This window comes from Portunus trituberculatus, chromosome 48, assembly GCF_017591435.1.
Source record: "Portunus trituberculatus isolate SZX2019 chromosome 48, ASM1759143v1, whole genome shotgun sequence".
Taxonomy (NCBI): domain Eukaryota; kingdom Metazoa; phylum Arthropoda; class Malacostraca; order Decapoda; family Portunidae; genus Portunus; species Portunus trituberculatus.
Window position 1 is genome coordinate 2,003,425 of NC_059302.1, and position 22,584 is coordinate 2,026,008.

The 22,584-nt window shown below is 41.6% G+C and overlaps 1 protein-coding gene across 2 annotated transcripts in view; it reads right to left on the minus strand.

Annotated features, from left to right (window-relative positions):
- The window catches only part of LOC123498714, a 247,022-nt gene extending 231,040 nt beyond the window's left edge, over positions 1-15,982 (minus strand). For both annotated transcript variants that reach the window (XM_045246091.1, XM_045246090.1), the window contains exon 1: positions 15,280-15,982. In XM_045246091.1, the coding sequence (XP_045102026.1) occupies positions 15,280-15,334 (55 nt within the window). In that variant the 5' untranslated portion in view covers positions 15,335-15,982. The remainder of the gene's footprint in view (positions 1-15,279) is intronic.
- Positions 15,983-22,584: the final 6,602 nt, after the last annotated feature.

A 22,584-nucleotide genomic window follows, 5' to 3' on the forward strand; every position in this document is an offset into this window, starting at 1 on the left:
AGTAGTAGTAGTAGTAGTAGTAGTAATAGAAGAAGTAGTAGTAGTAGTAGTAGTAGTAGTAGTAGTAGTAGTAGTAGTAGTAGTAGTAGTAGTAGTAGTAGTAGTAGTAGTGGTAGTAGTAGTAGTAGTAGTAGTATTGTAAGTGTTGTGACGGTAGTGATAGTAATAGTAGAGGTAGTGGCAATGGTAATGGTAACAATAGCAGTGGTGGCGATGACAGTAGCAGTGGTGGTGGTGACAGTAGCAGTGGTGGTGGTGACAGTAGCAGTGGTGGTGGTGACAGTAGCAGTGGTGGTGGTGACAGTAGCAGTGGTGCCGGTGACAGTAGCAGTGGTGGTGGTGACAGTAGCAGTGGTGGTGGTGACAGTAGCAGTGGTGGTGGTGACAGTAGCAGTGGTGGTGGTGACAGTAGCAGTGGTGGTGGTGACAGTGTTGGTGGCGTCATGTTATAGGAGTGGTGTTGAAGTTCACTGTTTGCTAACTTAAAGGATATCTGGTTGTGTTTCAGGTAGGATTGCGAGAGCCTTGACCTCCTCCCCCCTCTCTCTCTCTCTCTCTCTCTCTCTCTCTCTCTCTCTCTCTCTCTCTCTCTCTCTCTCTCTCTCTCTCTCTCTCTCTCTCTCTCTCTCTCTCTCTCTCTCTCTCTCTCTCTCTCTCTCTCTCAAGTGTGTATGTATGTATATATTTAGTAGTAAAAGTAGTATTGTAGTAATAGCGGCGGTGGTAGTAGTAATAGTAGAAGTATTAGTTGTTGTTATTGTTGCTATTGTTGTCGTTGTTGCTGTTGTGATGGTCCTTGTTGTTATCAGAGCTTCAAAAAGTTTGAAATATTAACATTTTATACACACACACACACACACACACACACACACACACACACACACACACACACACACACACACACACACACTTGCACATACATTCATTCTTTCAGGTTAAGCAGGAGTCAAACCTCAAATCACGTTCGTTATCTGACCCGCGTGAAGGTTTTGCCCGCTCGAGGGAGGCACAGACACGGAGAGGGAAAGGAAAAGAGAGAGAGAAAAGGCTAATTTCGTAAACATATATTAATTAGGCAGGGAATGACCATGCAAATGTTATTTCCTGATGGTTGCAAGAGTTAATGATGCAATTATGCCTGTGTGATCAGTAAAACGCTGAAAACACGCCCGTGACACCGCTTAAAAATTATACCAAGAGAGTTACGTTGTGTGTGTGTGTGTGTGTGTGTGTGTGTGTGTGTGTGTGTGTGTGTGTGTGTGTGTGTAAAAATGTTGATATTTAAAACTTTTTGAAGCTCTGACAACAAAAACAACGATAACAAAGACTACCACAACAATAACAATAACAACAACAACAACTAATACTAATAACTAACAGCTTTGATAAGAGTTAGATAAAAAAAAATTTGATCATAAACAGAGGACCAGAATATAATAGACTTAGGAACTGCATTACGTTGAGGCAAGTTTCAAGTAGCCATTGGTCTTTTATGTGATGGATACTGTGTGAAATATATCTTATCTTTATCCACCTGACGTCCATATCCATAAATTTATCTTCTTTTATTCCGTTTCTCTCAATTCTTCCCTTTTGATTTTGCATTTATCTCTCCCTCTCTCTGAATTCACAGTCCATGGTGTTTCCTATTTCTCCCATTCTTTTTTAATCCCTCAATTTCTTTTCCTTCCTCTTTTCTTTATGTCAGTTATTCATTGCTATTTAATATTTCCTCATCTGTAATTTTCATCTATTTTTCTTCATCTGCTTCGGTGTTTATTTTAGCCTTCGCTTCTGTTTTCTTTCATTTCCTCCTTCCTTTGTTGGTGTGCCTCCTGTTCTTCCATTCTTTACTTCTCTTGTGTCCCTTTATCTGCTGCTTTTCTCTCCTTTAATTTAATTGTATTTGTCTGGCTTTCCCCTAACAACCGCGTGTGCCATTTCTCCCTTTTGTCTTCTCCTTCTCCGTCATGTTTCCTGCTCTTCCATTTCTACTTTCTCTTATATTTTTTTTCTATTGTCTGGTTTTATTTCTTATATTTTCACTTGTGACTATCTTATTTTCTTTTTATCTCTTATTCTTGCTCTTGCTTTCTTGTTTTTTAGAGCATTTTTGTTCTATACCTTTTTCTCTTTTCTACAACAATCATTATTTTTTTATTGTTTCTTTCCGGTTTCCATCAACTTTATTTTTTCATTCTTTCCTAAATCATCTTCAGTGTCTCTTCCAGCTTCATAATTTTTTTTACCCGAATCATTTCCTTTTTTGCTATTTATTTCCTTCATTTCATCTGTTTTACGTCAGTTTTCCCTTTATCTTCAATGTTGTTCTCCATTTCTTCCATTTTTCTCTTACTTCCCTTACCTATTATCATCCTTCACTCTAACACTTCATTTTTATTCTTTTTACTGCAGTCTTTCTCTTTTTTGCTATTTGTTTCCTCATTTGACGTCTATTCTGTGTCTGGTTTTCTTCTAATCTTCAATGTTCTCCTCTGTCCCTCCCCTTCCTCTCTTTATTCCCTCTAACACTTCATTTTCTTCTAATCTTTCTCTCCTCATTTCACCACTACTTCATGTTTATTCTTTCTTAATCTTCAGTGTTGTCCTCCGTCCTTTCCATTCCTCTCTTAATTCCCTTACCTATTCTCACCCTTCTCTGTTACCTCCACCTGCCTTCTTTCCCCAAACTAATGTGTCCCGACTCGCTCCTTTGTCTACCTTCTTCCTTCTCTGCGTCCCTCCCCTGCCAGCCCTTTGCCAGCCTCAGCATCTGCAGGGAGGAGTTTTGGGTTTCGTCTCGTTGGCTTTTTGTCTTCCCTTCCACCGCCCAACAGGGAAATTTAATGTCAGGGAAATTTCACTCTTCTATATTTCATTAGTGGAGCCTTTCTCTGTGTGTGTGTGTGTGTGTGTGTGTGTGTGTGTGTGTGTGTGTGTGTGTGTGTGTGTGTATGTGTGTGTTTGTGTGTTTGTTTCTCTCTCTGTTTTGTCCCTGTGTCTTTGTCTCTCTTTGTCTGTCTGTCTCTTTTGGTCTCTTTCGGTCTCTCTCTCTCTCTCTCTCTCTCTCTCTCTCTCTCTCTCTCTCTCTCTCTCTCTCTCTCTCTCTCTCTCTCTCTCTCTCTCTCTCTCTCTCTCTCTCTCTCTCTCTCTCTTACTTCTTCCTTTCTTCCCCCTTTTCTTTTTTTTTTTCATTATTTTGTTTTACTTTTTTTTCCCTTTCAGTTTCACTCTCCTGTTCTTTCCTCACTCCCTTCTTCCTTTTGTCCTTCCCTTCCTTCCTTCATTTCTTTCTCCTTTAATTTGTGCTTCCATTCACTTCATCCTTTTTCACTCCTTCCCTGGTCTCCGCCTCCCTTTCTCCCCTCTCTCTCTCTCTCTCTCTACCTCTACCTCCCTAATTCTCTTTCTCACTCTCTGTCCCTTCTTTCTTTTTTTCCTTTAATTTCCCTCCTTCACTTTCCGCATCCACGGCCTTCATGCTCCCTCCGTCCTTGTCTTCTTTCCTCCCTCTCTCTCTCTCTCCCTCTTCTTTCCTCTTGTGATTTATTTTTCCCTCACTTTCTGGAGTCTGTCCTTCCCAATGTTCCTGCCTGCTTGCTTCCATTCTTCCTTCACCATCCCTCTCTCATTCTCTCTCTCGCCCTCTCTTGTGTTCCCTCTTTCTCCTCTCTCTCTCCCTCTCCCTCTCTCTCTTTCTCTCGCCCTCTCGCTCTCTTTCACACACGAATTCAAAAATAGTTCAGGTCTAAACAGGCTTCACGACTTCACTTTAATTACCTTTCTTTGCCTACTTAAATTACCTTAATGAGGCCACGCTGCCCAGACACCTCTCCTTGGCCAAATATTAATATGTGACTTGTAATTATACACAAAAAATTTATACCTCGATTCTTTGGGTGTTCATCTTCCTCTCTCTCTCTCTCTCTCTCTCTCTCTCTCTCTCTCTCTCTCTCTCTCTCTCTCTCTCTCTCTCTCTCTCTTTCTCTCTTTCTCTTTTTCTCTGTTCCTCATTTCGTTAATTCTTGCACGTGTTTTGTTTAAAGTTTAAGAGAGAGAGAGAGAGAGAGAGAGAGAGAGAGAGAGAGAGAGAGAGAGAGAGGGGGTAGTGGAGGGGATGGCGCGTGAGTGTCTGTGAGTGCATGTTTCCCTGCACTTCCGGAACACGTCTTAATCCCTTTGGCAGTGCACGGGTATTCACGGGGAAGGAAGGAGAGGCTGGCACGTGTTATCCTCACCCATTCACCACTGCACGGCTCAACATGCACGACCACCGGCTTCTACACGTGAGGCAGCCACTCTCAGCAACACCTTCTACTTATTATAATCTACACACACACACACACACACACACACACACACACACACACACACACACACACACACACACACACACACACACACACACACACACACACACACACAGAGAGAGAGAGAGAGAGAGAGAGAGAGAGAGAAAGTAAATAGAAGACTTTCCCTTGTATTAATTTTCTTTTCTTTACAGGGAATTTTCAACAAAGCATTCTGTTCGTGAAATTGTAGAACATGTGCAAAAAAAAAAAAAAAGAGATCTGTACATGCGAAATTCTTCCATCCAATCCCCAATAAATTTAGCAAAAAGGTTCTTCCTGTCCCTTTATAAAGCCGCCACTCTGCTGTGTGTGTAGTAAGTTATTCATCCTATATTAGTACAGGACATACTCTCATTACCTGTTGTGGCGCCTTTACTTGCACGGGCCCATAAATCGCGCCGTGCCATTATCCGTGCCATCATAAAACCATTTCCCCTCGGCGCCTCACTCCTGTTCTCGTGTCTGTGCCAAGTTCGTCAAAGCTGAATGCCCTGCGCCACTTTATTTCGTGCATCACTCAACCCGAACGTCTGTTTTGACCTTGTTTCAGACACGAATCCAACCAGAAGCGCTGTGATGGTGCTCTTCCCCTCCCCCCTCCTCTCTCTCTCTCTCTCTCTCTCTCTCTCTCTCTCTCTCTCTCTCCATCCTTTCTTCGCTTCCTCCTCCTCACCTTTCTTTTTTTTTTTCTTCTACCACTTCCCCTTCTCTTTCTCCTCTTTCCCTCTATCCTTCTCTTCCATTTCTTTATTTTTTCATCTCATCTTTTCTTATATCATTTCCTCTCCTTCCTTTTTCCTCAGTCCTTCTTTCCCATATTTTTCCCTCTTATTTTTCTCCCTCTCATCATTTCCCATTTTCATTCCCTCTCCATTTTTACCCTGTGTGTTTTGCTCTCTCTCTCTCTCTCTCTCTCTCTCTCTCTCTCTCTCTCTCTCTCTCTCTCTCTCTCTCTCTCTCTCTCTCTCTCTCTCTCTCTCTCTCTCTCTCTCTCTCTCTGCTTTCCATTCAGGATTTGGTCGACTCGTAGGAAAGGGAACTGTGTGTGTGTGTGTGTGTGTGTGTGTGTGTGTGTGTGTGTGTGTGTGTGTGTGTGTGTGTGTGTGTGTGTCAGTAAGTTGCGTTCATTAGTTTCCGTCACGTTTTGATATCTATGAACGATGCTTTATTATGATCGCTGTTATGATTATTAGTATTATGCCTTTTTGTTCGAGTTCATTCATTGGAGTGTGATGGATTTCTGGGTGTGAGGGAGAGAGGGAGAAGGGGGAGGTCCAGGAGAGGGAGAAGAGGGGGCAGGTTATTTCAATGTTTTTTTTTTCTATTATTTTTTACCTGGTTTCTCTCTCTCTCTCTCTCTCTCTCTCTCTCTCTCTCTCTCTCTCTCTCTCTCTCTCTCTCTCTCTCTCTCTCTCTCTCTCTCTCTCTCTCTCTCTCTCTCTCAAGTCCTTTGTTTTATTTATTCATTCTGTCATTAGTTCACTTTTTCTCTCACTTATACTGTCCTCATTCATTCGCTTATACTTTTAATTTTGTTATCATTTACTCTTTTAACTCTTTGTTTTTTATTTTGCACTCATTCTTTCATTCAGCCATCCACTTACTCACACGCACCTCCTCAATAATTATTTCTGCTCCCCGTTCTCTTCTTATTCATCTCGTCTCATTTTTTTCATTTACTCATTAATTCACACAAATTCTCAATCGCCTCACTTACTATCAAGCACACTCGCTCATTCACATCACACTCGTTACCTTACTTAATCATAAACTCACTTGATTTGTTACTCATCCATCGGGTCACTTATTCACTCAACCACACTACCCTCCATTCTTTCACTCTACCATTATTCCACCTGCTTTATCAATTACTCATCCACCCAAGTATTTGTTTGCTCATTCACTGGTATGTCTTGTCATTCATTCATTCATTTACTTATTCACTCACTCACTCACTCACTCACTCACTCACTCACTCACACCATCTTATCTTTTTTTCTTATCAAATTCATGTATTTTGTCACTCACTCACTCACTCACTCACTCTCCCAAACCACCTCTCATTTTCTTATTAGACTCATGTATCTTGTCAATCATTCATTCATTCACCCTCATTCACTCTCCCACACTACCTCTTATTTTTTTTACTAAACCCATGTATCTTATCAATCATTCATTCACTCACTTACTTCAACATATCACCTCTCATTTTCTTAGTAAACCCTTGTATCTTGTCAATTATTCACTCACTCACTCACTCACTCACCAGGTCACTCGATCACCTACTCACCCACCCATAACTCTCCCACAGCTACAACAGACTTCTTTTTACCTGTTGACACTCAGGTATGCACGAATGTAAAGGAAAGCCGTGACAACATTCTGTACAGCTATATTTACACCATGTTTGATATCTGCAGTCTTCAGCCTACATACATACCCTCTGGTCTTGGCATCGCAACCTTTCCAGGCCATGTCCACGCAACACTGCCTTCACCTTGACTACCACCACCACCACCACCACCACCACTACCACTGCCAATAATATCCTCCTTTAACTTTAGTGGATATCTTATTTTTCAGGCCAATTATTTTTCCATAGTTACTGTTTCTCTCTCTCTCTCTCTCTCTCTCTCTCTCTCTCTCTCTCTCTCTCTCTCTCTCTCTCTCTCTCTCTCTCTCTCTCGTTGGTCTACGTGTCTCCTTTCCTGGTGAGAGGTAAAGAGGAGGAGTATTTCAGTGGCCCAGACTTCAACGTCTATTTCCATGAATGAGCCTTGAATTATAAATGAACAGGTAAATATATGCAGAAAAGAACTGATGTTTTATGCACACTTCAAGATACACACACACACACACACACACACACACACACACACACACACACACACACACACACACACACACACACACACACACACACACACACACACACACACACACTTGTGCCCCTCGTATGAATATTCCATTAACTCTCATCAAAAGCGTTACTATCTTCAACCACCACCTCCCTTTTCTATATATACGGTCTCTCTCTCTCTCTCTCTCTCTCTCTCTCTCTCTCTCTCTCTCTCTCTCTCTCTCTCTCTCTCTCTCTCTCTCTCTCTCTCTCTCTCTCTCTCTCTCTCTCTCTCTCTTTCTCTCTATCTCTCTCTCTATCTCTCTCTCTCTCTCTCTCTCTCTCTCTCTCTCTCTCTCTCTCTCTCTCTCTCTCTCTCTCTCTCTCTCTCTCTCTCTCTCTCTCTCTCTCTCTCTCTCTCTCTCTCTCTCTCTCTCTCTCTCTCTCTCTCTCTCTGCTGGAACACTTTGCAATTCCATTTTATCACCGACGGAGGCTATTACCTACTGGCTGCATCCACCCATCTCGCCTCCAAATGGTGCCAGAGGGAGAGAATGCTGAAATTTATCTGTTGGCATTATATTTCCATATTATGTCCACCTTTTCGACGTGTGGCGTCCGTGCGGGATGGCTGTTTTGGCGCCCCCGTGTTGTGTGGGAGGCTAAAGGCATAGTTGAACTGGGAAAGGTATTGTATAAAGCTTGCCTGAAGGATCATACTTGGTCAAGAGAGAGGGAAAGGGTACCAGTGCTGGAAAAGAAGTGTGGAATGCGGTAAGGTGTTGTATAGGGAAATGGAAGCATAAATGATGGGCTGGAATAGGTGTTTAGACTATTAGATCTTACTTAGGACTATTGGAAAGGGTTTAGAAGAATATGATGATAGACAGGGAAGATGGACGAAAGGAAAGCTGTGTCTGACAAGATGATAAGAGATGGACAGAGGAGAAAGATAATAAATAAGTCTTTTTGAAGAGAGATGATAGGAGAGATGGGCAGAAGAGAAACATGATAAATAAATCTACTGGAAGAGAGATGATAGGAGAGATGGACAGAGGAGAATCTGAAGGTCCTTACGGTAAAGAAGGAAAGGCAGTAGCTGAGAGAGCTTGAGTAGGGCGCCTGGTGGAGAGGGAGACGGAAGGGCGGTGTTTGATCTTCCAGGAAAAAGGTGTGTGTACATGCGGGGGTTTTCGGGTGTAAAGTGGCTCAAGGGAAAGGACGTCCCTCTCCCTCCACGCCCAAGTTCGATGGAATTCAAAATTAGCAAAAGTTTCTCCTCTGCGTTTCTTAATTCTTCACCACTAGTGTCAGAATGGATTGAGGTTGTGCTGGTGGTGGTGGTGGTGGTGGTGGTGGTGGTGGTGATGATAATTCTGCTTCTTAACTTTTTCTTCCCTCTTCTCTTTGTGTACTGATGGAAACTTGTTCTGCATACACACACACACACACACACACACACACACACACACACACACACACACACACACACACACACACACTACTAAGTTCCCACGTCGTAGTGTTTCATTCTCTAGGGTCCAGTTCTACTTTTTCCTCACCGAATCCTCTGAAATTACCCTTCACGCTCTCCATTTGACTGGACTTCACGGCGAGGGAAAAAAAAAAAAAAAAAGTAGAACAAAAAAACTGATCTTTTATCAACATTCTTCGTGTGTCTCAGTAAAGAATTCACTAATTGAAATTACGAATGTACTCGTATACATCGTTACCTGATATTTTATTCCACCCCTCGCTTGGCTTTTGGTCCTAAATCTGGTGTGTGTGTGTGTGTGTGTGTGTGTGTGTGTGTGTGTGTGTGTGTGTGTGTGTGTTAAATGCGAGGGACACAGCGCCGCGTACTGGGAAGCGGTGAGAGCTGCAGTGCTGTGTTGAAAGTGTTGTATGGAGTGTGATGGGAATGGTCTTAATTATATTGCGATATATGACACATTCACCGCCCCCCAAAAACCTGCCAAATAGCATGACACGTCTGCCGTTCAAAAGAGTTACCAAATATCTCTCTTCCCCCTTCGTCATTTTCACAGGACATAACTTACATTTTTCCAGTATTGAAATGGCAGGGAAGTCATTTTAATCCTTCGGAAATTAAACAAAATATTTTACATTGATTAACACCACTGCTACTTTGTTTGATTGATGCAGCGAAACGTGACGCAGTGAACGAAGGGAGGAAAGAAGGAAATCTGGAGCACCAACACAGAACAAATGCTTGTATTCAATAACGCCTTCCCCTCTCACTACGACAATTTTGCAAGGCCACAGAGATAACTAGCCAGATTTTCAAGACAGTTTCTCTTTTTAATAAACTAGAAATCATGCCAATCTGTCATCAGAACCATAAAAACACTCTTAAAAACACAAGTATCTTCAGGTGGAGCCTTTGGTGAGAGAGCAAAGCGTTTCAGAATACAAGCCAAAGGACAATCACTCGAATAGGAAACTAACACTACTACTTTACAAGAAGGTATTTATCATTGTTTTCTACCCGTAAGGAAGGAAGAAAAGAAAAATAAAGAAGAAAAAAGAAGTGATAAGACGGGAAAAAGGAAAAGAAAACACGCTGGGACACGCATCTCGTTTGTCTCTTGTCTATTGTTTACATTCAATATGGAAACTCGGTGCCTTCATTTCTCAGGGCTGCCGGGTCTGTGCTGGATGCTGTCGGTGCGTTGGTGTGTCTGTGTGTCGGTGTGTTGGTGCGTCAGTGTCTCTCCCATGTCCAAGAGTGTGTGTGTGTCTGCTTTCCCTCGGTAATGTAATGCAGTGAATTACGGCTGATGGTGTGGATGATGACGGTGAGCAACATAATGAAAGAATGATCAATTAACATTCCATTCTCTTATGAAGTATTTTCCTCCCCGCCAAAACACAGACCCCGTTAATTCGCTCCTCCAATAATGCTCTGAATGCCTGCCACTGGAGGAATGCTATCTTTCTAATGCACTGGAAAAATACGTTTGCATTATTAATATTTCCACTTTGATGACTTTCTATTAGTAATTGATGCCGTAGGTTCGTTTCATGCCTTCGATAACTCTTTTTTTTATGCAAGAGGGGAAGCTGGTCAAGGGCAACAAAAATGTAACAAAAAAGGCCCACTTGATTGCCAGTTCCCTAAAAGTCTGGAGAAAAATGACTTGAAACCTCCGTCTTAAAAGAAATCAAGTCGTAAGAATGTGGAAATACAGAAGAAATTCACCAACACACTTTAAAATTCTTAAGATTATGTTCATTATCACGATTGAGGAGAAGTGTTTGCCTTCACAGTTCTACATATACCACATTAACTTAAACAAAAAAAATGTACCCCATCACAAACGTCCCCAAAAAGGTCACAGGTCTTTGCTGTTTGTTTTCTTTCAAGTTCTTTATGTGAAGCAAACAAACATTGTAAAAGCAAGACAAAGGTTTCTTCCAATGCCTTACCCTTCATCTTTTATCTAAGGATCTGGGGGTTAGAGCTGAAAGGGTTAAGCCAATAGCACGCCACGGTAGCTTAAGGCGTCTTGGCTTAGGCACGCATCTGGTCTGATTACACTTACTGCACTGGGCTGGCTAGATTGCACGTGTCTGCCTCGCCCCCACCGATCATTAAGATATGCTAATCTTTTTTGCCACGACAAAGGAGTGTGCCATTGAATATTACACTGACACATGATTAAGGTCTCGTATTTGAAGACTTACATTGCGACACTATGGATTATTAGGGGTAGAGATCCATATGTCAGTGAATAACTCAATACACACATACATATACACAGACACGCACCCACAGACGCACACGCACACACGCAAATATTTCACACATCACACGGTGTAAAAAGAAAATGAAAGGCGAGAATGTTTGCTTATCGTCAGCGTGTTCGAGATGCGGAACAAATTGGAATAAATTAATCTAGTTTTCGGCGGAGGGACTCGATCACGTCTGCAGCGCTTCGCCTGTCAACAAAGGGAAGCCGGAGGACGGTGAGGCAAGTCGGGAAGTCGGGAGAGATAAAAACTAATGAGTCATTGATGCGAGGCTTATGCTGGTGATAGAGTGAGGGAAAGAGAGACAGAGTGAGGCAGAGAGAGTGAGGGTGAGAGACTGAGTGACTGCATGGATGTCTCGCTATTCCGTTCAGTGTAAATTTAGTGAAGGCATTATCAATAAGGCAACAAATGGCTGCCTATGACAATTAACAAGGAAGGGAAGGGAAAAGTGGCGCAAAACATCCTGCGTGCCTCGTTCATTACTCACTCATCGCGCCAGAGCCATTCTGCTGCTTCGCTCAAACCTACAACTGCGCGGCGGAAATTTTCTCCCTCCTCTCTCGTTCGTTATTCATTTGTCAGGTTAACTCTCACGTCACCCGTCACGTCATTAATCGCGATCGGAGTCTAGGCTCGGTCATCATCCATCATCGTGACGTCACCACTCATGAACACACGCACGCAAACACACACACACACACACACACACACACACACACACACACACACACACACACACACACACACACACACACACACACACACACACACACACACACACACACACACACACACACACACACACACACACACACACACACACACACGCAGGCTCGCTCCTTAATGAAGAATTCTCGCAAACCCCATTAATTTGTATTTTTTCGTCTCGCCTCTTCAGGTATTTCTCTCTCTCTCTCTCTCTCTCTCTCTCTCTCTCTCTCTCTTTCTTGTATATTTATTTAATATTTCATTTCATCTTATAGTTTTTGTAAATTTCTGTGTTTTCTCAAATATTTTAGTTAATGTTGTTAATGTTGTTGCTTTCCTATTGTTCTTGTTGTTTATTTATACTACTACTACTACTACTACTACTACTACTACCGTCACCACCACCTCTACCTCCACCACCACCACCATTTTGTTCACTGTTTCCTTCGTCTTTTAACAACGTCTAATCTATTGCATTTTCTTCCTTTCAGTTTATGAAGAGTATCTATTTTCCTGCACTTTCACCTCAAATCTGAACCTTATGATAATTCCGGAAGCTTTCTCTTTTTTTTTTTTCTCTCTCTCTCTCTCACTTTCTCTCTTTCTTTCTTTTAGGTGAGCTCGGGTTAGAAGAAAGATTCCCCAAGCTGTTTTAATCTTCCACCGTTTTTACTTCCTCAAATCCTGTCTCACATTTTGTCTCTTTTTTTTCCCTTTCCTCCATTTCACTTCATTTTTCCATCCTTTTTTCCCACTTCCATTGCATTTTACTTCATCTCCCTCCTTTTGTTCTTTCCTCACTCTCTTTTCGTGTCTTCCTTATTACAGCGGAGACATAGCTTGGAAGGAAGAGGAGAGAGGGAAAGGAGGGAGAGAAATAGAGAGAGACACAGACACTTCACTCAATGTCGTCTCGTTTCTGTGTCTCATTTTTCACATATCATCCCTCTCCTTCCCTACGTCTCGCTCTTCATTTCCTCACGCAGTCCTGCATTACGTACAGCAGCTCTCACTTTTATATTCCTCTTTTCGTTTTCCTTCCCCTTTCTTTCCTCTCTTTCCGAATTCCCTGTGGCCTCTTTCCTCACCACTGATCTGTTTCTTTCTTGCGGCGGAAAGGAAAAGGAGAAACAAAAGCAACTACACACACACACACACACACACACACACACACACACACACACACACACACACACACACACACACACACACACACACACACACATACAAGAGAAAGAGGAAAAGAGCAAAAAAAGAAATGAGCAATGGATATGAGTGGTGAAGTGCAAAGGTTTTCGAAATGAGGTGAGGAAAAAAAAAACACTGGCACAGGATTACATCATTTTTACTCTGGGCATTGAAGCAAATATAAGAGGTTTAAATACTCAGTTAATTGTCGATTGGACCTGGAATTATCTTCATTGTTTTGAGTATCCCCCGATGCTAATGTGCCGGAAAATTGCTGTAAATTATTAAAACGGTGTAAATATCCCGTTTGGCAGCCATATGTATGTATGTATGTATGTATGTATGTATGTATGTGTGTGGACTGAGAGGAGTGTATGGGCAGGGAGGGGGAGGGATGGGAGATGAGGGGGGAGGAGGAGGAGGAGCAGGAGGAGGAGGGTGTTGGTGTGTCTATATGCAGCGATTATTATGATTATTATTATTGCTGGTATTGGTATTGCTATTGGTGTTATTATTGTTATTGGTATTATTAGTGTTGATGGTAGTGTTGGTGTTTTGGGTGTTGATTCATGTCTCTTTTGTGTTTGTGTGTGTGTGTGTGTGTGTGTGTGTGTGTGTGTGTGTGTGTGTGTGTGTGTGTGTGGGTTTGAAAGCGTAAAAACATTATCATTTTACTTTTGCGTCGTAAATTTTAATCATGTGTTAATGATAAAAGGAAAAAAAATGGAACGTAACTTTTGTCTTCTTTATTTATTTTATTTATTTATTTTTTTTTTTTTTTGCTCTCTTTCTCTTTGTTAATGTGTCGGTAAAGAGTTGTGATGTGTACGTGCTTGTGTTGCGAAGCTCACACACACACACACACACACACACACACACACACACACACACACACACACACACACACACACACACACACACACACACACACACACACACACACACACACACACACATAAAAGAGCCACGCGTAAACCAGATTAAGTATTTAAAGTTGAATATTTTTTTCCCTGCCAGCACATTTACATTAATGATGCTCAAGACCCCTAACTCGAGGCTCCTGCTCTGGCAAAAACGCTCTTATGTATACACGGAACCTCGCATGTATACACGGAGCCTCATGTATACCCAGAGATCTTGGTATACTCATGCAAATACAGAGGATGGATCGGAGTTTAGAATTTCATATAATCGTTAGTAAGATACAGTTTGTATGTATTTGCATGAATGTGTATGCATGTGTGTGTGTGTGTGTGTGTGTGTGTGTGTGTGTGTGTGTGTGTGTGTGTGTGTGTGTGTGTGTGAGAGTAGGTGGTTGGCTGTGGATAGTAGCAAGTGGGTAGGTGTGTGTGTGGGTGGGTAGGCAGGCGAGTGGGCGGTGAGTGGGAGGAGAGGTTTGTGTTAACGTATGTCTGTTTGGCAATGATGGAATTCTGTCCTTTTAAAACAACAGGTTTGCATGGAAATTCGTACGGGAATACTCTCCATTTGTTCGCCTGGCCATGTATATTTGTTGCAAAGTATGTCCGTGGTATTACATATGTATGTATATGTGTGTGTGGTCATCTGTCTGTATCCCTTTCTGGCTGAATTTATGGCATGTGTATATGTACGTGTGTATGTATGCATATTTGTGTCCGTATATATGTATGTATGCTTTCAGGGAGGCATAAGTTTTAACAGGTGAAAAAAATACCGCCGTCACAGGTAATCGCGTTTCCCATTAAGCGGAGGAGGGAGCGGCAGGTGGGGAGCGGCAAGGGCAGGCAGGCAGGCAGGCAGGCAGGCAGGCAGGCAGACAGGCAGACAGGCAGGTATATACGAGATGGACAGGTAACTGGGTTGTGTGCGCTGATAGTCCGCCAGTAAACATTTCCACTCGTAGCGAAGGTGCAACTCGAGTGTAAATATACGAAGAGGTGTAAATATCTATCCAAATTAATCAAATCTGTACAGGCGAGGGACGCACCAGATACTAGATGAAACACTGGTCAATCCTTCGTAGAGTTTTCCCTTTCACTTCTTTTTTGTGCCAATAAATATATGTATAGAATTTGCTTTTGCGTGATCGTTCAGAGGGGTGAGTGAGGGAGATAAGCTGGGGATGGGGAGAGGAGCAGAGAGTGTCACTGAAAATAGGGAGAGGGAGAGAGCAAGGTGGAAGAAAAAAATTGTCAGTGGGAAATGCGGTATGGAAAAAGGAGATGAATGAGGAATCGCAGAAAAAAAAGGGAGGTAGGGGAAAGGTAGGAAGGTAACTTATTCACCAAGAGGAAAAAGAAGTAAAAGGAAATAAAGCTCAAAGTGATTAATGTTTAGAGTGGGGAGGAAAATATTCAGGTGGCAAAAATCGGAATGAGGAAAAGGAAAAAGAAGAGGAAGAGGAGGAGGAGGAAGAGTCACACAGTCACTTACCTGAAGGAAGGGCGAGGAGGAGGCCGAGGGTGATGAGCTTGAGGGCGGTCGGCATTTTGGTCTATAATGAAACCATCGAACACTGAACTAACTTGAACCTTTCTTCCCCCAACACCCCTTTTCCAGCCCTCTCTCCTCCCTGCCTCGACCGTCTCCACGCGGCCAATTGTCACAGCCGGAGTCGCTCGCTTTCCATGGCACGGTAAAAGTTTGTATGTAGGAAGACTTGAGAGAAAGACAGAGAAAGAGGCAGAGACTGAGAGGAAGTCAAAAAGAGAGATGATTAAAAGTCTCTTAAGACGGAACACGAAGAGAAGAAAAGAAAAGGATTAGTAAATAAGAAAGTAGTATTGTTACGTTAGTCTCTGAATATCAACACTTGTTAGTGGCGACTGAATGAGTCCGCTAACACACTTAATCACACTTCGGCCTCTAAGTTCTAGCTAGGCCGGAGCACGCACGCAGACAGCCAACAGAACAGTCCCAGAATCTTTAGTGAAACAAGTCGCAAGTTTCAGTTAATTTCTCATCACTGTGACAGCCCACCGGCACAAGACCGTCACGGGGGGCGGCGGATACTGTACGACCATTCACCTATCCACTGAGTTAATCCACCAGCAATCTGGGAGCGAGGGAAAGAAGCGCAGCAGCGGACAGTCGAGGCGCGAAGAGATGGTACCTTCCTTCCCGAGCAGCATGCAGCCCGGCACTGACTAGGAGGACCCGCTCGAACCCCGGCCTCCGCGCCGCGCACACACACACACACACACACACACACACACACACACACACACACACACACACACACACACACACACACACACACACACACACACACACACACACACACACACACGGGATGCCTATTACCGCTCCTCATTTTTTCCCTCTCCAGTTTTTGTTTTCTTTTATGAGTTTGTCTGTGTGTCTGGTTCCGTTTAGGTTTTAGATTCGATTAGTCTTTTGTGTGTTTTTGGGTTTGTGGGTTTGTGGGTTTGTGGGTTTGTGTGTTTGTTGTTTGGTTTGATTGTATTGTTGTTTTCCCTGTTTGTTCACGTATCTCATTTTTTTTTTTTTTTTCTGTTTGTTTTGTATTAGTGTCTTTATTTGTCTGTTCCGCTCTCTCTCTCTCTCTCTCTCTCTCTCTCTCTCTCTCTCTCTCTCTCTCTCTCTCTCTCTCTCTCTCTCTCTCTCTCTCTCTCTCTCTCTCTCTCTCTCTCTCTCTCTTTATCCCCTTTCACCCTCCCCTATCTCCTTCCTCTCTCCAACTCTTTATTATATTTTTTTCTCTTTTCTTCATTACAATTTTCCCCAGGCGACGGATAACCTCCCTGGTACTTAAAACCGGAGCACTTGACTTTCTCCACAAACAAGATCTCCTTCCTGACTCAGCCTCAAGCGAACCTTCGTGTATGTTCCTCTCCCAGCGGGCCACTATGCTAGATACTGCTACTACTACTACTGTTACTACTATTATTACTGCTACTGTTACTGCTGCCGTGCTAAGCGTAAGGTCCGGGTTGTGAAATATACAAATCTCTCTACAGTTGGGTCTTTTTTTGTGGTGGTAGTCACAGCAGTTAGGTTGCCTTGCCGCAGGTGGTGTGTTGCTTCTCAGAAATCTTGGTTGGTGTGAATCTGTCCTTAGCGGCGGTATGGTTTTGAGGTGTACGCGTTTTTTTTATTTACTGTGTTGTGAATGCGTGTATCGTTGCTGAATGTGTGTATGTGAGAATGTGTGTCTGTCGTTCTTGTCGTCATGTGTGTGTGTGTGTGTGCGTGTGTGTTGTGTGTCCGTGGTTTTATATTATGTGTTAATGGTGTGTGTGTGTGTGTGTGTGTGTGTGTGTGTGTGTGTGTGTGTGTGTGTGTGTGTGCGTGCATTTTCTCAGTCTGTCTTGTGAGAGAGAGAGAGACAGACAGACAGACAGACAGACAGACAGACAGACAGACAGACAGACAGACAGACACACACACACACACACACACACACACACACACACACACACACACACACACACACACACACACACACACACACACACACACACACACACACACACACAGAGACACACACACACACACACACACACACACACACACACACACACACACACACACACACACACAGAGAGAGAGAGAGAGAGAGAGAGAGACAGAGGCGAGCATCATCGTGGACTTAATTACAGATGAAGAGTATACCATTATGACTTAGCATCACAACTCATACTCTGAGGGCAAATGAAGACAAGGCATTGAGTCACGCTAACCCACCAGTAGCTCTTCTCTATCTCTCCCTCTATTAAGACAATCCAAATACTACAGAAAAAAAAAACACCTCTACTATTATGGTTGGTTTTTTTCAACTTTGAGTATGTTATCCATATACTATAGAAAAAAATAATAGTTAATAATAGTTGAAATTATTATTGATATTGATAGTTAATGATAGTTAACCCACATCTTTTTACTGCTACTGTGTTCTTTTTTATCAACATTCACAGTATTTTGATCGAGATATTACAAAAAAACAACATTGACTTTATTTCCTGCATTACAATAGTGGCTCTTTATCAGTATCAAAAGCACTTTACAAAATGTTTGCATCGACACACACAAAAAAGAGAAAACAGAAGCTTTATTTTGTCCCTGAAAGAGCAGAGAGCTATTTACGAGACTGCGCCGCAAAAATAGGTGTCTAAAAAGTTGTGATTATGAGGGAAAATTTTTTGTTTAGCTGTGAGAAGAGGTAAAAATTGTGAATAGAGTCCTCCAACTAATTATGAGTTCTGTCTAAATATTAAAGGGAATATAATATATTTTAGATAACATAAAATCAGATAAAAAGAAAAAGAGTAGTCAACAAGTAGTAAACTTTAAGGTAAGCATTAAACATTTAGCAATATGTACCAAATCAAAAAACGATCAATAGACAACGAAATATTAGATTCTGGATGGAATTAAAAAAAAATAAATAAATGAATAAAACTTAGAAATCTAATCATAAGAAAAGACTATCAAAATAAACTTTAATTAATATATTCTGCATAAAACAAGACAAAAAAAAAGCAATTCTTAAATTAAACTTAGAATTTAAACTTATAACGAGCAAATTATAACGTAAATATTCAAGAGATTTTGTAATTTGAAGTGAAAATAAAAAGAAGACTGAAAAAAATCAGAATAAATAAAGGAAGTAGACTAAATGAAATAACAGAACGAACAGCAGCAAAACATTTCACTCAAACTATGAAATAATCGTCGTAAAAATGAAACAATTCGCTAAACTAAACGAATTTGTAAAGCGAATCACACTTCATAGCGGGGAGAGAGAGAGAGAGAGAGAGAGAGAGAGAGAGAGAGAGAGAGAGAGAAAGAGAGAGAGGCCTGATATTCTTTAGTTTAGTCATTAGTTTAGTGTCATCAGAACCTAACCCGAGTCTCCAAAGCTACAAAGGGCAGGTGGAGGGAAAGGAAGCGTCAGGAATCAAGTTTTACCTGCTCCACCCGAAATGTGCAATTAAAAAAAAGGCTTCTGGCAATAAATATCAGAGTTGAAAATGTGGAAAAAAATAAAAAGGGAGCGAGAAAGTAAATACCAGCACCACTCTCTCTCTCTCTCTCTCTCTCTCTCTCTCTCTCTCTCTCTCTCTCTCTCTCTCTCGCTCTCGCTCTTGCTCTCGCTCTCTCTCTCTTTCCCTCGCTCCATGCGTTAAATGTGCTTTGTGGGAAAAGGATTTGGTTTTTTTTTTCTCTCTATCCAAGTTTCATTATAAAAAAAAGGGTGAAAATAATTAGTAACTCTTATTTTTCTGATGTATTTTTTTAAAGTTGATATTTTTTTCCCATATATTTTCTATATTTTTTACTGTAAGGATTTTTTTTTCGTAACAGGATTTTTTTTTCAAACTAATGATTTTTTCTAGTATAAGTTTTCAATATTCGAACGTGGATGTGTTATTTTTTTTTCTTCTCTTTTTTTTCTCTCAGTAACAAACCTAACTTTAATAAAATACCCGAACTATTTTAATTAAAACTTTGCCGTGACGTGATGTAGCTTAGATATCTACATCTATATTTATTTTCCCTCTTATTTTTTTCAATGCCAGAACTGAAACGACATTAGAGGAGAAGATCACTACTGGAAACCCACGAAACACAAACTTCTCTAAACTATAAACAAATGAAATCTACTTACTTTTAATCATTCATATAAGAAATTCACTCATCGTTAAACTCTACTTCACTCACTCGAGCATAAAAACCACATCGCCTTATATCCATTCTATACTTCATTTCCTATTTAACATTTTCACTGCAATATACCACAATTCATAGGTAATCTTTATAAGCATCTCCAAAAAAATATGCATGATTTTGTTATTTCAAGCCTTTACGATCAGAAGCTGGCTCTAGAATAAGATTTTTTTTTATGTAAGAGGGGGAAAACTGACCAAGAGGAACGAAAAAAGGCCCATTTAGTTGCCATTACCCTTGCAGGTTCAAGTGAGTTAGTCAAAATAAGGGGATAGATGTCTTGAAACCTCTCTCTTAAATGGAATCAAATCATAGGAAGTTGGAGATAAAGAAGCAGACAGGGTGTTCTAGAGTTTACCAGAGAAAAGTATGAATTATTGAGAGTACTGGTTAACTCTAGCATTATCGAGTTGGACAGAGCAGGGGTGAGAGGAAGAAGAAAATGTTGCGCAGCGCGGACGCATAATATCTCGTGGTGGTTAATTTTTACTGATGTGTCAAATAATCCCTTCTATTTCATACTGTTTATCCACTTGATACTTGATAATAAACCCACTATCCTATAAATAAGTCTATCTTCTTCACACAAAAAAATATAATCTCTATTTCCCGACCATGCTTCCTTTCTTCCACCCCACTCCACCGTCCAATATCTTATCCACACTTGCAACAACTACATACTCTTCCTTCTACTTTATACTTCAAACAAATCTACTTTCCACTCCATCCTCTATCAATTTTTTAACCCACTATCTTATCTACTTTATATTTAGCCCAAGAACTCAATCATGCTTGGAAGGAGCGAGGGCGGGGGCGTCTCTGGAACACTTCTTCAGTATTGACATTTTTCCTTCCTGCCATCCATCATTACCGATTTCACGCATTAGGGTTCCCTCACGCGCGTACAGTAGCCTGAGGTCCCTAAGTGATGAATAGTAAGCATGCTTCACTCCCTTCCAATTCTCTATCATTCCTTTTCTCCTCCCTTACTTAGTCTTTGATTTCCCATTTTCTCTCTCCCTTCTCTCATTTCTAGTGTCTTGTTTTGCTCCTCTGTGTATTTTCCCTTCCCTTCTGTCTCTTTCTCGCTTTTAGGTTTTCCACTTTCTCATCTCTTCTCTTGTCTTTATTTCTTTCCCCCTTTTCCTTCCTGATTTATTCTTTTTCCCTTCATTTGTGTTTATCTTCATATTATTTTCTTTTTTCATTAGTTTTGTTTGAATCTTCTTCCTTTTCCCTTCCTTTTCTTTCTATTTCTCTTCATCTTTCATTCATTTTCTTTATCTCTCTCTCTCTCTCTCTCTCTCTCTCTCTCTCTCTCTCTCTCTCTCTCTCTCTCTCTCTCTCTCTCTCTCTCTCTCTCTCTCTCTCTCTCTCTCTCTCTCTCTCTCTCTCTCTCTCTCTCTCTCTCTTGTGTTTAGTAACTATCCTTTCTTTTCTCTTCCTTCTTCCATTTCTTCTAATCTTTAATTTTATTTTTCTTTTGCTTTCCTTTAAGTACTTTCCTATTTTACTCTTATTCTATTACTTCCTTTAGTTTATCCCCTCTTCCTCTTCCCTTTCCTTTTTTTCCTTTCATCCTATTCCTTCTATTACCACTTTTCTCTCTTTTCACACACACACACACACACACACACACACACACACACACACACACACACAGCTAGCAACACCACACCTACATCAACGAGAGAGCTAAATGAAGGAAAGGAGTAATGGAGCCTCGATAATGGCAAGATATGGGTTACTTTTCTCCTTTCTGGTTTAGGTTACTCTCCCTCGTTTGCTCTTGCCCGATGGTGCTAATGGAAACAAAGATTTATTCAGCCTGACTTATTTAGATGCGTGTGTGGGAGGTGTGTTTCTTGTGGTCGATTTAAGGAAAAGCGTCAGTGTTATGGGGTCAGTACAGGGTGTGTGTGTGTGTGTGTGTGTGTGTGTGTGTGTGTGTGTGTGTGTGTGTGTTTTTTTAATATTAATGAGTTTACTTTTTTGTAGGTAAGAATAATCGTAAGCTTTAAGAGAAACTATGCAGTAATGATGGTGACGTTACTTAGATATTAGATATTAGTAGCCTTAATGATAGTGGTGATACAGCAGTAGTGATAGTGATGGTGGTGGTGGTGGTGGTGTTTGATAGTAGTAGTGTTTGTATTAATGATGATAACAATAATAACAATGACAAGAGTAAGAACAATAAAAAAGCTGCAATGGTGGTGGTGATAATGTTATAACAAAAAAGCAACATTTAATCTACATAGAATGGGTTTCGTAACCATGATGACCTGGTGGCAAGGGATGGGGTTAGCAGGTCACACACACACACACACACACACACACACACACACACACACACACACACACACACACACACACACACACACACACACACACACACACACACACACACACACACACACAAAAAGAAGATATTGTGTTTTCTTTTCCTTAGTTGAGACTGGGCTTACTCTATATATCTATTTTCAGCATCTCTCTCTCTCTCTCTCTCTCTCTCTCTCTCTCTCTCTCTCTCTCTCTCTTAGTTGGTCTCATCTTGTTGTGGTCGTGGCCGCGTCGTTAGGGTCAGCTCCCGACCTTCGCGCCTTGACCGCCGAGCTCCCCAGCGTTGATGAGCGCGTGGAGCGGTGGGTCCATGGTGATGCGGGGCGCGGAGGTCCTTCCTGGGGGTCCCCTGTGCTTGGCTGTGGGAACGTTTTGTAGTGTTAGGTGTGCAAGGTGTGTGATCGATGAGCGTCTGGGTGTGACAGGCGGGGTGGGGCGGCAGGTGCGGCTCAGTCCACACCCCTGGGTGGATTCTACTGAGGCCTTGATGTTATTACGCTCAAAAATACATTAATCATTGATACCTGCTCTGTCAAGCCTCGGGGAAAATGTATTTCAGAAAAGTTCAGTGTAAATTGTGGAGTCAAGCAGCGTGCCGTGCATTGTGAAATGTTATATCGCAGAATGACTTTCATGGAGGATGCGTCCTGTTGTTGTTTGTTTATTAATTTATTAATAAATCCCATTCGTTTTGTGATGCATTTT